Genomic DNA, 17,783 nt, shown 5'->3' with positions numbered 1-17,783 from the left:
CTCGACTTGAGGGGTAGTCCTTGCTGCAACTAAGGGCATGCAGTTTCCCACTGTCTGTCCCTGCCATCTGCCAATAAATCAGAGAATTGGACTCGCAACATTCCACATTAACAGGTGTTGCGATCACAAGAAAAGTGACTAAGATGATCACTTGGTGTTAAACTGCACTGTTTGCAGGCAGCAGCATGATTCACACCACATCCAGCTCCTTCAGTTTCACCATCAATGAACATATCGCCTATGGGGTAGACCTGCAGTATTTTAAGTCCTTAATGTCCAGCAAGGTCTTGTGATTGTACCAAATACATTTATAATACCTTGGTTGCACCCATTGAAGCCGCTGTGATGGAATGCGCTGCCATCTTACCAGAAGTCCTTTATTTTGTGTTCTTTATCTTGTGTTTTGTGCTGTATTGGATCTGGAGCAAAAATTACTTCACTCTCCATTACACTAGTATACTGAAAATAACATTAAACAATCTTGAATCTTAAAAGGATCCTTATGAAAGGTCTCCACTCAAAATGCCAATTGTTCCATTTTCCTCCACAGATACTGCATGACCCATTGGTTTCTCCAATGGTATGTTTTCACTCATTTTTACATTTGACTGTACTGTTTATGGCAAGTTTTTCTACACCTTCCACTGAACTGAGATTGCTCACCTGGCAATGATAGAATAGAGGATATGCCAAATAACACAATAGAGGGTGCCTTCAATGTAAGGGAACCCTATTGTTTACAAGTGTTATCCATAAACAAGTCTGAGGTACACTACACTCAGTCTGCTCTTTGAGATCATTAACGTATATCATAAACAATTGCAGGCCCAGCACTGACCCCTGTGGCACACTGCTCACCACTGATTGCCAACCAGAGTAACATCCATGTATCCCAACTCTCCACTTCCTATCAGTTAACCAATCCTCTATCCATGCTAATATATCCCCAACTCTATGCATCCTTATGGATAAGAGCTTTATGCGGCACCTTATCGAATGCCTTCTGGTAATCCAAGTAACATCCATCTGTTCCCCTCTATCTACTGCGTTCATTATATCTTGAAAGAACTCCAGTAAGCTTGTCAGACAGGACCTGCCTTTGCTGAATCCATGCTGCATCTGCCTGATGGATCCATTTCTTTCAAGATGCCTCGCTATTTCTTCTTTAATGATAGCTTCAAGCATTTTCCCTCAACTTCAGCTGTTAAACTAACTGACCTATAGTTCCCTGTCTTTTGCCTACATTCTTTTTTGAACAATGGTGTGACATTCACCATTTTCCAAGCTGTTGGGAGCTGCTCAGAGTCCAGAGAACCTCGGTAAATTATCACAAAAGCCTCTAACTTCTGCAATTCCTTTCAGTATCCTGGGATGCATTCCATCATGACCCAGGGGATTTATCCATCTTCAGGTCCACAAGTTTGCTCAGCACTACCTCTTTAATGATAGCTATTGTATTGAGGTCCTCACCTCCCATTGCATCCGTAACATCTCTCTTTGGCATATTAGATGCATCCTTCACCGTGAAGACCAACACAATGTAGTCATTCAAAGCCTCAGTCATTTCTTCATTACCCAATATCATTTCTCCCTTCTCGTCCTCCAAGGGACCTAGTTCACTTTAGCCACCCTTTTCCACTTTATATAATTATAAAAAATTTACTAACCGTGTTTATATTTTGTGCTAGTTTATTTTCATAATCTAGCCACCCTTTCTTTATTGCCTGTTTAGTAGCATTTTGTTGCTTTTAAGTTATCCCAACCTTCCAGCTTCCCACTACACTTGGTAACTTTGTACGCACAAGCTTTTAGTTTGATGCCTTTTATTTCCTCAGTTATAGTTATAGTCATAGTCATACTTCATTAATCTCAGGGGAAATTGGTTTTCGTTACAGTTGCTCCATAAATAACAAATAGTAATAGAACCATAAATAGTTAAATAGTAATATGTAAATTATGCCAGTAAATTATGAAATAAGTCCAGGACCAGCCTATTGGCTCAGGGTGTCTGACCCTCCAAGGGAGGAGTTGTAAAGTTTGATGGCCGCAGGCAGGAATGACTTTCTATGACGCTCAGTGCTGCATCTCGGTGGAATGAGTCTCTGGCTGAATGTACTCCTGTGCCCACCCAGTACATTATGTAGTGGATGGGAGACACTGACCAAGATGGCATGCAACTTAGACAGCATCCTCTTTTCAGACACCACCGTGAGAGAGTCCAGTTCCATCCCCACAACATCAATGGCCTTATGAATGAGTTTGATTCTGTTGGTGTCTGCCACCCTCAGCCTGCTGCCCCAGCACACAACAGCAAACATGATAGCACTGGCCACCACAGACTCGTAGAACATCCTCAGCATCGTCCGGCAGATGTTAAAGGACCTCAGTCTCCTCAGGAAATAGAGATGGCTCTGACCCTTCTTGTAGACAGCCTCAGTGTTCTTTGACTAGTCCAGTTTATTGTCAATTCGTATCCCCAGGTATTTGTAATCCTCCACCATGTCCACACTGACCCCCTGGATGGAAACAGGGGTCACCGGTACCTTAGCTCTCCCCAGGTCTACCACCAGCTCCTTAGTCTCTTTCACATTAAGCTGCAGATAATTCTGCTCACACCATGTGACAGTTTCCTACCGTAGCCCTGTACTCAGCCTCACTTCCCTTACTGATGCATCCGACTATGGCAGAGTCATCCGAAAACTTCTGAAGATGACAAGACTCTGTGCAGTAGTTGAAGTCTGAAGTGTAAATGGTGAAGAGAAAGGGAGACAAAACAGTCCCCTGTGGAGCCCCAATGCTGCTGATCACTCTGTTGGACACAGTGTTGCAAGCACACGTACTGTGGTCTGCCAATCAGGTAATCAAGAATCCATGATACCAGGGAAGCATCCACCTGCATCGCTGTCAGCTTCTCCCCCAGCAGAGCAGGGTGGATGGTGTTGAATGCACTGGAGAAGTCAAAAAACATGACCCTCACAGTGCTTGCTGGCTTGTCCAGGTGGGCGTAGACACAGTTCAGCAGGAAGACGATGGCATCCTCAACTCCTAGTTGGGGCTGGTAGGTGAACTGGAGGGGATCTAAGTGTGACCTGACCATAGGCCGGAGCAGCTCCAGGGTTGGCTCTCCCCACCCTTGCTGTCCTTGCTTTTACCTGGGATATACTTTTGTTGAGTACCATGCAAAATCTCTTTAAGTGTTCCACTGTTCCTCAACCATCCCACAATATAGTCTGTGTTCCCAGTCTACACTAGCCCATTGTAGTTTCCATTGTTTAGGCATGATACACTGGTTTTTGATCGAACTATTGCACCCTCTATTTGTATGAGAAATTCAATCATACTGTGATCACTCTTTCCAAGAGGATCCCTAACCACAAGATTATTAATTTGTCCTGTCTCATTGAACAGGACCAGATCTAAGATAGCACATTTCATTGTACGTTCAGTAACATGCTGTTCAAGAAAGCCATCATGGACCTATTCTATGAAGTCCTCCTCAAGACTGCCTCGACTAACTTGATCCACCAAATCTATGTCCAAGTTAAAGTCCCCCACGATAACTGCTGTTCCATTCTTACATGCCTCAAATATTTCTCTATTTCCTGTGCCACTATAATGTCATTATTCGGTGACTGATAGACAACTCCCACCAGTGACTTTTTTTTCCCCCTAACTATGACTAATCTCTGCCCAGATATTCAACATTCTGCTCCTTAGATCTTGTATTGTCTCTCACTATTGCCCTGATCTCATCTTTAATTAAGAACGTTACCCCACCTTATCCACGCTTTTCTCTATGCTTATCCACGCTTTTCTCTATGCTTATCCACGCTTTTCTCATCTGTTGAATCCACCCCCTGCTATTTAATTTAGAGCCCTATCCATAGCCCTAGTTATGTGATTTGCTAGGATCCAGGTACCATCATGGTTCAGGTGGAGCCCGTCCCATTGGACAGCTCCCTCCTTCCCCAATACTGGTGCTAATTTCCCATGAATTCAAACCCACTTCTCCTACACCAATCCTTAAGCCACGCATTTAACTCTCTAATCTTCTTAACGCTATGGCAATTTGCATGTGGCTCAGGTAGTAATCTAGAGATCATCACCGTTTTGGTTCTGCTTTTTAATTTAGTCCCTAGCTACTCAAATTCCCTCAGCAGAAACTCTTTCATTGTTCTACCCATGTTGTTGGTATGCACATGGACCACAACTGGATCTTGCCCCTCTCTCTGCAGATCAGATAAGATGGCTGCTCCCAGGCACCAGGCAGGCAACATAACCTTCGGGATGCTCTATCCTTGCGAAAGAGAACTCTATTTCCCAGAGTATACCATCCCCAATTAACACTACATTTACCTCTTTCCCCCTCATGGAATGGCTGCCTGAACTACGGTGCCACAGTTAGGTTGCTCATCCTTCCTACAGCACACACTCTCAACCACAGAGGGAGCAAGAATCTCAGACCTGTTGGACAAGCTCAAGGGATGAGGTTCCTCCAGCACTGTCTTTTGGATCCCACTACTCACCTCACTCGCAGTCATACCCTCTTGTCCCTCATCACAGACTGAATCTGAGGCAGCTAATCTAATGTGTGTGACTACCTCCTCAAACAGTGAATCCAGGTAACTCTCTCCATTCCTGATATGCTGTAGTGCTTGAAGCTCAGATTCTAGGTCATCAATTTTGAACCCAAGTTCCTCGAGCAGTCAAGACTTGCTGCATATGTGGTCATCAGGAACCACAATGGGGTCCACCAGTTCCCACATCATGCAGCTACAGCTTGCTTTCTTGGTAACTTCCTTGAAAAACTCTGTTAGATTGGTTAGACATGACCTACCATGCACAAGTCATGCTGACTATCCCTAATTAGGCCCTGTCTATCCAAATACTCAAATATCCAGTCCCTTACAATATCTTCCAATAACTATTGATGTCAGGCTCACTGGCCTACAACTTCTTGTTTTATTTTTAGAACCTTTCTTAAACAGAGGAACAACATTAGCTATCCTCCAATACTCCAGTACCTCACCAGTCAACAAGGATGATTTAAATATCTGTGTTAAGACCCTTGCAACTTCTGCACTTGCCTCGCACAGAGTCTGAGGGAACACCTTGGCATTCCCAGAGGATTATTCATCCTAATTTCCCTCAAGATAGTAAACATCTCCTCTGTAATCTCTATAGGGTCCGTTGACTGCCTACCAAGTAAATAGAGATGCAAAAACATCCATTTAAGATCTTCTCCCATCTCTTTTGGCTCCATGCATGGATACCATTTTGATTTTCCAGAGGACTAATTTTGTCCCTTACAATCTTTTGGTCTTAACATATCTGTAGAATCCTTTAGGATTCTCCTTCACCTTGTTTTTTTTTTTAAAATTTGGACTTTATGCAAGAAGTAATAAAGTTCATTGCCTGCACTGGTTTTGTTCATTTACCGTCAATCAGAAGAACATGACAGATAAATTCCTCTGCCATAACTATTAGGAACCAATACAGTTTTATCATACAGTAGTAGTATTGGTTTTGGTCCAATTTGTTTTGTATTTCATTTTAAGTGCATAATTTGTTACTCAGTTGAATGATAGTTTGTCTTTGTTATGCCTTTTAACTATTTCCATGAAACTTTGGCTAGTTAAAGCAGCTGCTTAACTGGGCCATAATGCATTGGACCCTAGGTGTCCAATTAACTGGAATCCACTGTATTTCTGAATGTCAGAATCATTTCAATAGACAATAGGTGCAGAAGTAGGCCATTCAGCCCCTTGAGCCAGCACCACCATTCACTGTGATCATGGCTGATCATCCACAACCAGTACCCTGTTCCTGCCTTCTCCCCATATCCCTTCACTCTGCTATCTTTAAGAGCTCTATCTAACTCTTTCTTGAAAGAATCCAGAGAATTGGCCTCCACTGCCTTCTGAGGCAGAGCATTCCACAGATCCACAACTCTGTGTGAAAAAGTTTTTCCTCAACTCCGTTCTAAATGGTCTACCCCTTATTCTCAAACTGTGGCCTCTGGTTCTGGACTCCCCCAACATCGGGAACATGTTCCCTGCCTCTAGTGTGTCCAATCCTTTAATGATCTTGTATGTTTCAATCAGATCCCCTCTCATCCTTCTAAATTCCAGTGTATACAAGCCCGGTCGCTCCAATCTTTCAACATATGATAGTCCTGCCATCCCCGGAATTAACCCAGTGAACCTACGCTGCACTCCCTGAATTCATTATGAGTAACCCGTTCACTTTCAAATTCTCAGTGGTCACCACTGATCAGAGGACTTCATTTAGTCAAATATAGAAATATTTGGTTTGCTCATGACTCATGTATTTGTCAAAATAGTTGAACTAGTTACAAAATGTACATTGGAAAGCTCCAGTTTTCTTAATATGCAAAACTCAAACAATGAAAGATAAAAATTATTAATAACAAGGTAGCCTACTTGAGTGGCATGCCATGCACCAATCCAAATATTCACTTTGTCCACATGTGCACTGCTTTGCAGTGTATACAGTACTGAAATAGAACTGCAACATCCTTTTTTTAAAAAAACTGTTTCTGCACTATTTTTATATACAGCATATTCTTATCATAAATAAATTTTTTTATGTACTGCTGCTGCAAAACAACAAACTTCACAACCTACACCAATGATATTAATTCTGATTCTTTACAAGTGTCTTCTAAATCCTTACCAAATTAAATCCTCAATGACCTAGGAAAACGAGGATAGCAACTGGATGGGAATGCTGCACTCAACAATTTCTGCTCCAATCCTTTATCAAGATTGAGTCAAATTCCAAAAGTTCTCTAATCAGTAACACTGAGAATACCTTCAACACATGTCCTTTTGTAGTTCAAGGTGCTCAGCACAACTTATTCAAAAGTAATTAGGATAGACAGCCAGTGCACTTGCCAGCAACGACTGTACTTGTAAAAGAACAAAATAAACCTGCACCCGGTTACCATATCATGTTCACCAGTACTGAAGATACTGAACATCAATTTCTCCAACCTCTGATGAGCACTCTTGTTTCCCACACCTCCAGACTACTGCCCTGTTGATTTGCCTCATTCTGATAGCCCTCTCACCCCTTCCCTTCCCTCCCTCCTCACCCCCATGACCTGCCTATCTCTGTCCTCTGGTTCTCCACCTCCTTTCCTTTATTCCATGGCCTACTGTCCTTTATCAGATTCATTCTTTCAGCCTTTTACCTCTTCCACTTATCACTTCTCAGAGTCTGCCTTCATTACCCTTCCCGCACCTATGACCTGCCAGCTTGTCCTCCTCCTTGTTTCCCCCTCCCCACTATCTTATTCCGCCTCTACCCCCTTCCTTTCTGGTCTTGATGAAGAGACTGTTTATTTTCCTTCATAGATACTGCCTGACCTGCTGAGTTCTTCCAGCATTTTGTGTGTGTTGCTCAAGATTTTCAGCATGTGCAGAATCTCACGTGTCTCTGTTTCACTATAATGTTGCCTAGATTGGAGGACTTTAGTTATGGTGAAGGATTGGATAGTCTTGGTCTGTTTTCCCTAGAATGAAGGAGGATGAGATGGGAAGGCATTGCTAAACAAAAATTAAATTTAAAAAAAAAGGCTTGGATAGGGTAGATAGTCGAAATCTTTTTCCTATGGTCAGGGTATCAAAATAAGACCATAAGATATAGGAGCAGAAGTAGGCCATTCGGCCCACTGAGTCTGCTCCGCCATTCAATCAAGGGCTGATCCACTTAGAAACCATAGAAAAACTACAGCACAGAAACAGGCCTTTTAGCCCTTCTTGGTTGTGCCGAACCATTTTCTGCCTAGTCCCACTGACCTGCACACGGACCATATCCCTCCATACACCTCCCATCCATGTATCTGTCCAATTTATTCTTAAATGTTAAAAAAGAACCCGCATTTACCACCTCGTCTGGCAGCTCATTCCATACTCCCACCACTCTGTGTGAAGAAGCCCCCACTAATGTTCCCTTTAAACTTTCCCCCCCTCACCCCTAACCCATGTCCTCTGGTTTTTTTTCTCCCCTTGCCTCAGTGGAAAAAGCCTGCTTGCATTCACTCTATCTATACCCACCATAATTTTATATACCTCTATCAAATCTCCCCTCATTCTTCTACACTCCAGGGAATAAAGTCCTAACCTATTCAACCTTTCTCTGTAACCGAGTTTCTCAAGTCCCGGCAACATCCTTATAAACCTTCTTTCAACCTTATTTATATCCTTCCTGTAATTTGGCGACCAAAACTGAACATAATACTCCAGATTCGGCCTCACCAATGCCTTATACAATCTCATCATAACATTCCAGCTCTTGTACTCAATACTTTGATTAATAAAGGCCAATGTACCAAAAGCTCTCTTTATGACCCTATCTACCTGTGACGCCACGTTTAGGGAATTTTGTATCTGTATTCCCAGATCCCTCTGTTCTACTGCACTCCTCAGTGCCTTACCACTTACTTTGTATGTTCTACCTTGGTTTGTCCTTCCAACGTGCAATACCTCACACTTCTCTGTATTAAACTCCATCTGCCATTTTTCAGCCCATTTTTCCAGCTGGTCCAAGTCCCTCTGCAGGCTCTGAAAACCTTCCTCACTGTCTACTACACCTCCAATCTTTGTATCATCAGCAAATTTGCTGATCCAATTTACCACATTATCATCCAGATCATTGATAAAGATGACAAATAACAATGGACCCAGCACTGATCCTTGTGGCACACCACAAGTCACAGGCCTCCACTCGGAGAAGCAATTCTCTACTACCACTCTTTGGCTTCTTCCATTGAGCCAATGTCTAATCCAATTTACCACCTCTCCATGTATACCTAGCGACTGAATTTTCCTAACTAACCTCCCATGCGGGACCTTGTCAAAGGCCTTACTGAAGTCCATGTAGACAATATCCACTGCCTTCCCTTCATCCACCTTCCTGGTAACCTCGTCGAAAAATTCCAATAGATTGGTCAAACGTGACCTGCCACGCACAAAGCCATGTTGACTCTCCCTAATAAGTCCGTCTATCCAAATGCTTGTAGATTCTGTCTCTTAGTACTCCCTCCAATAACTTACCCACTACCGACGTTAAACTTACTGGCCTATAATTTCCTGGATTACTTTTCGATCCTTTTTTAAACAATGGAACAACATGAGCCACTCTCCAATCCTCCGGCACCTCACCTGTAGACAGTGACATTTTAAATATTTCTGCCAGGGCCCCTACAATTTCAACACTAGTCTCCTTCAAGGTCCAAGGGAACACCCTGTCAGGTCCCGGGGATTTATCCACTTTAATTTTCCTCAAGACAGCAAGCACCTCCTCCTTTTCAATCTGTACAGTTTCCATGATCTCACTACTTGTTTCCCTTAATTCCATAGACTTCATGCCAGTTTCCTTAGTAAATACAGACGCAAAAATCCTATTTAAGATCTCCCCCATTTCCTTTGGTTCCGCAAATAGCCGACCACTCTGATCTTCAAGAGGACCAATTTTATCCCATACAATCCTTTTGCTCTTAGTATACCTGTAAAAGCTCTTTGGCTTATCCTTCACTTTGACCGCCAAGGCAACTTCATGTCTTCTTTTAGCCCTCCAGATTTCTTTCTTAAGTATTTTCTTGCACTTCTTATACTCCTCAAGCACCTTATTTACTCCCTGTTTCCTATACATGTCATACAACTCCCTCTTCTTCTTTATCAGAGTTGCAATATCCCTTGAGAACCAAGGTTCCTCATTCCTATTCACTTTGCGTTTAATCCTGACAGGAACATACAAACTGCACTCTCAAAATTTCTCTTTTGAAGGCTTTCCACCTACCGATCATACCTTTGCCAGAGAACAACCTGTCCCAATCCATGCTTTTTAGATCCTTTCTCATTTCTTCAAATTTGGCCACCTTCCAGTTCAGAACCTCAACCCTAGGACCAGATCTATCCTTGTCCATGATCAAGTTGAAACTAATGGTGTTATGATCACTGGAACCAAAGTGCTCCCCTACACAGACTTCCGTCACTTGTCCTAACTCATTTCCTAACAGGAGATCCAATATTGCATCCCCTCTGGTTGGTCCCTCTATATATTGATTCAGAAAACTTTCCTGAACACATTTTACAAACTCTAAACCATCTAGACCCCTAACAGTATGGGAGTCCCAATCAATATATGGAAAATTAAAATCCCCTACCACCACAACTTTGTTTCCTGCAGTTGCCTGCTCTCTCTCTGCAGATTTGCTCTTCTAATTCTCGTTGACTATTGGGTGGTCTGTAATACAATCCCACTAATGTGGCCATACCTTTCCTGTTTCTCAGCTCCACCCATAAGGACTCAGTAGACGAGCCCTCTAATGACTCAGTAGACAAGCCCACTAATCTGTCCTGCCTGAGCACTGCTGTAATATTTTCCCTAACAAGCAATGCTACTCCCCCACCTTTCATTCCTCTGCCTCGATCACATCTGAAACATCAGAACCTTGGAATAGTAAGCTGCCAGTCCTGCCCCCTCCTGTAGCCAAGTTTCACTAATTGCTATAACGTCATAATTCCACGTCAATCCACGCCCTCAACTCATCCGCCTTCCCCGCAATACTCCTAGCATTGAAATATATACATCTCAAAAGATTTTTACCACCACTCACAACCTTTCTATTAGCGGATTTACTTGAACTTTTAACATCATTTATTTTCACCCCAGCCACACTGTCAGCTCTGGCACTCTGGTTCCCATCCCCCTGCAAATCTAGTTTAAAGCCTCCCCAATAGCACTAACAAACCTCCCTGAAAGGTACACCAGTTCCTCAGCCACTTGTTCATCCTCCAGAGCATCCTATTCCTACCCTCACTGGCACGTAGCACAGGTAGCAATCCTGAGATTACCACCCTGGAGGTCCTGCTTTTCAACTTCCTACCAAGCTCTCTACACTCACTCTCCAGGACCTCCTCACTCTTCCTTGCTATGTCATTTGTACCGAGGTGCACCATGACATCTGGCTGATCACCCTCCCACTTCAGAATGTCATGCAAGCGATCAGAGATATCCTTGACCCTGGCACCTGGGAGGCAACAAACCATCCTGGATTCTCTGTCACGACCACAGAACCTCCTATCTGCACCTCTAACTATCAAGTCCCCTATCACTACCGCTCTCTTTTTCCACCCTCCCTTCTGCACTGCAGAGCCAGACTCAGTGCCAGAGATCCGGCTACTGCAGCTTGTCCCAGGTAAGTCATTCTCCCCCCCCCCCCAACAGTATCCAATGTGGTATACTTGTTGTTGAGGGGAATGGCCACAGGGGAACCCTGATCTGCCTGCCCTTTCCTCTTCCCTCGCCTGACAGTGACCCAATTTCCTGTCCTCTGCTCCTTTGGCGTAACTACCTCCCTGTAGCTACTATCTATAATCTCCTCATTCTCCCAAATGATCCGCAGGTCATCCAGCTCCTGCTCCAGTTCCCTAATGCGGTTTGTCAGGAGCTGCAGCTGGATGCACTTCTTGCAGGTGTCGTTGTCAGGGACACTGGAGGGCTCCCTGATGTCCCACAACCTGCAAGAGGAGCATTCCAACATCCTGCCTGGCATTCTCTCTACTCTAAACTATCTGAACAAAAAACTAACCGGAACCTACCCTGGCCTCTGCCTGTTCTCGCTGAAGCCTGTTGAGCCAAAGCCGTCCCACTCTGACTCAGTCCACTCCGATGATGGCCACTGTATATGGTGGTCTGTTTTTAAACCTTGGCGCGCTATGTCAAGCGCCTGCGCAGTGCAGACCCTTCTCCCCGAGCAGTGTTTTAAAAAAAAGACTTTTTCTACCCGAGTTTTTCTACTACTTCCAGTCATCCCCTCTCTGCTGCCTTTTTGATGCCCTGTCTAATCTATCTCTGCCTTAAATGCACCCAATGACTTTGCCTCCACAGCTGCTCGTGGCGACAAATTCCACAGATTTACCACCATCTGACTAAAGTAATTTCTCCACATCTGTTCTAAATGGATGTCCTTCAACCCTGAAGTCCTGCCCTCTTGTCCTAGTCTCCCCTACCATGAGAAATAACATTGCCATATCTAATCTGCTCAGGCCTTTTAACATTCGGAATGTTTCTATGAGATCCCCCCTCATTCTCCTGAACTCCAGGGAATACAGCCCAAAAGCTGCCATTCACTCCTCGTACAGTAACCCTTTCATTCCTGGAATAATTCTCGTGAATCTTCTCTGAACCCTCTCCAATGTCAGTATATCCTTTCTAAAATAGGGAGCCCAAAACTGCACACAATACTCCAAATGTAGTCCCATGAGTGCCTTATAGAGCCACAACATCACGTCCCTGCTCTTATATTCTATACCTCCAGAAATGAATGCCAACATTGCATTTGCCCTCTTCATAACCGACTTAACCTGGAGGTTAACCTTTAGGGTATCCTACACAAGGACTCCCAAGTCCCTTTGCATCTCTGCATTTTGAATTCTCTCATCTAAATAAAAGTCTGCCCATTTATTTCTTCCACCAAAGTGCATGACCATACACTTTCCACCATTGTATTTCATTTACCACTTCTTTGCCTATTCCCCTAAACTATCGAAGTCTCTCTGTAGGCTGTTTTCTCAACACTATCCACTCCTCCACCTATCTCTGTATCACACAGCCCAGCACATCACACAAACCAATATCCCATCCTTGGACACACTTTACACTGCACACTGTCGGAGTAGTGCTGCCAGGATAATCAAGGACACGACCCACCCAGCCAACACACTTTTCGTCCCTCTTCCCTCCGGAAGAAGGCTCAGGAGCTTGAAGACTTGTACGGCCAGATTTGGGAACAGCTTCTTTCCAACTGTGATAAGACTGCTGAACGGATCCTGACCCGGACCTGGGCCGTACCCTCCGAATATCCGGACCTGCCGCCCGGTTTTTTTGCATTAGCTTACTTCCCCTTTTCTATTTTATATTTATGATTTATAATTTAAATTTTTAATATTATTGATTTGTACTCCAGGGAGCATGAAGTGCAGAATCAAATATCGCTGTGATGATTGTATGTTCTGGTATCAATTTTTTGACGACAATAAAGTATAAAGTATCATCGATAAATTTAGCTTCAAATCCATTAATCTTATAGTCCAAATCATTCACATATATCGTAAAAAAGCAGTGGTCCCAACACCGACTCCGTGGAACTCCGCTGGTAACCGGCAGCTAGCCAGAATAGGATCCTTTTATTCCCACTCTGTTTTCTGCTGATCAACCAATGCTCCACCCATGCTAGTAACTCCCCTGTAATTCCATGGGATATTATCTTGTTAAACAGCCTCATGTGTGGCACCTTATCAAAGGCCTTCTGAAAATCCAAGTATACCACATCTACTGCATCTCCTTTGTCCACCCTGCGTGTAATTTCCTCAAATAATTGCAGTAGCTTAGTCAGGCAGGATTTTCCTTTCAGGAAACCATGCTGGCTTTGGCCTATTTTGTCATGTGCCCCCAGGTTCTCTATAATCTCATCCCTAACAATCGATTCCAACAACTTCTCAACCACTGATGTCAGGCTAACAAGTCCATAGTTTCCTTTCTGCTGCCTCTCACCCTTCTTAAATAGTGGTGTAACATTTGCAATTTTCCAGTCATCCGGTATAATGCCAGAACCTATCGCTTTTTGAAAGATCATTGTTAATGCCTCCGCAGTCTTTCCAGCTACTTCCTTCAGAACCTGATGGTGCATTCCATCAGGTCCAGGAAATTTATCCACCCTCAGACCATTAAACTTCCTGAGCACCTTCTCAGTCGTAATTTTCACTGCACGTACTTCACTTCCCTGACACTCTTGAATCTCTGGTATACTGCAGATGTCTTCCACTGTGAAGATAGATGTAAAATACACATTCAGTTCCTCTGCCATCTCTGCGTCTCTCATTACAATATCTCCTGCATCATATTCTACTGGTCCTATATCTACCCTCAACTCTCTTTTACCCTTTATACACTTAATGTGGGCACGTGGCCAAGTGGCTAAGGCATTCAACTAGTGATCTGAAGGTCGCTAGTTCGAGCCCCAGCTAAGGCAGCGTGTTGTGTCCTTGAGCAAGGCACTTAACCACACATTGCTCTGTGACAACACTGGTGCCAAGCTGTATCGGCCCTTGCCCTTCCCTTGGACAACATCGATGTCGTGGAGAGGGGAGACTTGCAGCATAGGCAACTGCCAGTCTTCCATACAACCTTGCCCAGGCTTGCGCCCTGGAGAGAAAAGACTTTCGAGGCGCAGATCCATGGTCTCACAAGACTAACGGGTGCCTTTATACACTTAAAAAAGCTTTTAATATCTTCTTTGATATTAGTCGCCAGCTTCCTTTCATACTTCATCTTTTCCTTCCTAATGACTTCCTTAGTTTCCTTCTGCAAGTTTTTAAAAGCTTCTCAATCTTCTATCTTCCCACTAGCTTTGGATTTCTTGTATGCCCTCTCTTTTGCTTTTACTTTGGTTCTGACGTCACTTGTTAGCTACGGTAATATCCTCCTTCCATTCAAAAATTTCTTATTTGGAATATACAGTATCTGTCTTGCACTTCCCTCATTTTTCGCAGAAACTCCAGCCATTGCTGCTCTATTGTCTTTCCTGCTAGTGTCCTTTTCCAGTCAACTTTGGCCAGTTCTCCTCTCACGCCATTGTAATTTCCTTTATTCGACTGAAATACCAACACATTGGAATTTAGTTTCTCCTTCTCAAATTTCTAAGTGAACTCGATTGTATTGTGATCACTGTTCCCTAGGTGTTCCTTAACCTTGAGCTCTCTTATCACCTCCAGATCATTGCACAACACCCAATCCAGCACAGTCCATCCCCTAGTAGATTTAACAACAAGCTGTTCTAAAAAGCCATCCCATAGACATTCTACAAATTCTCTCTCTTGAGGTCCAGTACTGGCCTGGTTTTCCCAATCCATTTCATGTTAAAATCCTCAACGATTATCATGACATTGCCCTTCTGACACGCCTTTTCTATCTCCTGCTGTAATTTGTAATCCACATCCCGGATGCTGTCGGACACGACTCCCTCTACCTACTAACTTATCTTTCCGATACACTGTATATCCTTGAACGGTCAGCTACCAATGGCAGCCATCCTTTAGCCATCAGAGATGGCCATAACGTCATACTTGCCAATCAGTAGCTGAATTTCAAGATTGTCCATTTTATTTATAAGGTAGTATAGTTTTAAGGTGAGAAGGAGTTTAAAAGGCGATCTGAGGGAGCAATTTTAAAACAAATTATACACAGAACGGTAGATTATCAGGAATGCGCTACTATAGGAGATGGTGGAAGCAAATGCAATCACTTCATTTAATTAACTTTTGGTTAGGCACTTAAGTTTGTGAGGCAGGGAAAGATACAGACCTTATATGGGCCAGTGGGGTCACTGCAGTTGGGTAAAAAGATCATCAGAGGTGTTAGGTTAAAAGGCCCATTTCACCAATGATTTCAATTTGCCATTCACTGGAGACCTTGCAGGCAGCATATTCTCTGCTCTTCAGCTGACTTACTGGTCAGCACTGCTCTCTAAATTCATGGTGTTCTAGCTGTTTACCCACCTTCCCAACAGTCTTACATAGAGCCAATAGAATTATTGCTTTTCAAGGACATTCCTATTTTTGTCAGATTGAGCTTAAAATAACAGTGAGAAACTAGTTCCCAAGCAATAACCAACAATTAATAATGAGCCATTATATCGCCTAAATAAATTGAAACTAATGTTTTAAATATGGAAAACTCTTTTCCAGAGAATGCAATACCTTTCTTGGTGTCAAAAAGGTAACAGGTATGTAAAGGGTAGAAATTAGTTCTGAGTGTTTATTTTTTCTCTACTTTTTTTGAAATGTGAGAGGGCATACCTGGTGAGAAGTACAGCATTATCATGGTGAGCAATTCCATTGTCAGGGATGGCATTTCCATTACCATTGCGGGAAAGAATAGATTTCTGCCATTTACAAAAACTATCAAGTGATTTACCAGCATGATGATTTATTTCCAAGTTTGGCTAAAATATAAATTAAGAGTAATATTAATAAACAAATCTTAACAAATGTCAAATTCAAAATAAATCCTTTTATAGCAACAATTCAATCTTTATGAAAACCGTTCACAATGATGACCTTATAGAAGTATTTAACATTCTGAGAAACATGGATAAGGTAACAGATTTTCCCTGGTGTAGGGAGTCTAATAGTCAAGGGCTTAGGTTCAGAGTGAAAGGGTAAAGATTTTCAAGGCATCTGAGGGTCAACTTTTGCTGCCGAAGAAAGTGGTTCAGGCAGGTACAATAGTATTATTTAAGAAGCACTTGGATAGATACATGGGGGGGGGGGGGCGAGGCATGGTAATAGTTGGTAATTACAGCAATAATTAGGAAAACTCATAGAATGCTTATTGCTAGCAGAATTGGATACACATGTTGGTAAGTTATTCTTCAGTTATATGGGGTACTAATAAGACTGCACCGAGACTGCTGTATATAATAGCATTGGTCTCCTTATTTAAGGAAAGAGGAAATGTTTTGGAAACAGATCTGATATAATTTACAAACCCAATATTCAGTAGGTGGGATGTGTTACTAAGAAAGAATGGTCAGGCTAGGCTTGTATACACTGTGTTTAGAAAAATGAGAGGTAGAAAAATGAGAGGAAGGTTAGATTAAAGCACCAAAAGATCCTGAGGGCCCCAGCTATTTCCTTCTGTGATCAAATCTGGATAGAGATGTTAACTGTTTAAAGATAAAGAATTGTCAATTTAAGAAAGGTGAGGACGTCTTTCCTTTGGCTGGGTGAGTATACATGGAACTCTATTTCCGTTGAGATACAGCACAGTAACAGGTCCATCTGGCCCAAGGAGCCTGTGCTGACCAATTACACTCATGTAAACAATTAATCTACAGCTTTGGTATGTGGGAGGAAACTGGAGCATATGGAAGAAACCCATGAAGTCACAAACTCCTTACAGACAATGGCAGAATTGTACTCAAGACAGCGCTGTTAAAGCATTATGCTAACCACTACGCTTCTTCTTCTCTTCTTCAAAGATAGTGGAAGTGGAGAATTTGAATATCTTTAAGGCAGAGGCAGACAGATTTTTGATAGGCCAGGGGATGAAAGGTTACAAGGTATAGAGGGGATTACAGTATTAAAGTTTCAATCAGATCAACCATAATGGTATGGAAGCAACACACATCAAAGTTGCTGGTGAACACAGCAGGCCAGGCAGCATCTCTAGGAAGAGGTACAGTCGACGTTTCAGGCCGAGACCCTTCGCCAGTCCTGACGAAGGGTCTCGGCCTGAAACGTCGACTGTACCTCTTCCTAGAGATGCTGCCTGGCCTGCTGCGTTCACCAGCAACTTTGATGTGTGTTGCTTGAATTTCCAGCATCTGCAGAGTTCCTGTTGTTTGCATAATAGTATGGAACTGTGGAACATGCTCAAGTGGGTGAGTGGCCTAATTTAAAGAGTATGTTCTGAGGAAGCACAGGGAATTCAGGTGAAGACGTAGATAATATATCGACAAGATCTGATACAGTTATATATAACCGAGAATTAGATGGGCTAAATATTTTGGATTGTGGAACAGAATACAACAAAAGAACATTGGAAAATTTTAACAAAAACAGAAAGAGAAGGCATGCACAGGATTCTTACCTGATCATCAGTTAGTAATATGAGTCGAGTTACTACCATATTCACAATGTTTCCTATACTCGAGTCTTGCAAAAGTCTGGCAACCTGACCTCCAGAAAACA

General features: G+C 42.9%; 1 protein-coding gene across 2 annotated transcripts in view; it reads right to left on the bottom strand.

Annotated features, from left to right (window-relative positions):
* The window catches only part of LOC134337597 (A disintegrin and metalloproteinase with thrombospondin motifs 6-like), a 214,649-nt gene that overhangs the window by 123,655 nt on the left and 73,211 nt on the right, over nucleotides 1–17,783 (bottom strand). For both annotated transcript variants that reach the window (XM_063032752.1, XM_063032753.1), the window contains exons 6-7: nucleotides 17,683–17,766; nucleotides 15,888–16,033 (exon numbers count right to left, since the gene is read on the bottom strand). In XM_063032752.1, coding sequence (XP_062888822.1) covers nucleotides 15,888–16,033; nucleotides 17,683–17,766 — 230 coding nt within the window. The remainder of the gene's footprint in view (nucleotides 1–15,887; nucleotides 16,034–17,682; nucleotides 17,767–17,783) is intronic.

This window comes from Mobula hypostoma, chromosome 24, assembly GCF_963921235.1.
Source record: "Mobula hypostoma chromosome 24, sMobHyp1.1, whole genome shotgun sequence".
NCBI lineage: Eukaryota > Metazoa > Chordata > Chondrichthyes > Myliobatiformes > Myliobatidae > Mobula > Mobula hypostoma.
Note: the sequence above shows the minus strand (reverse complement) of the source record. Positions and strands in the feature narration are given on the sequence as shown.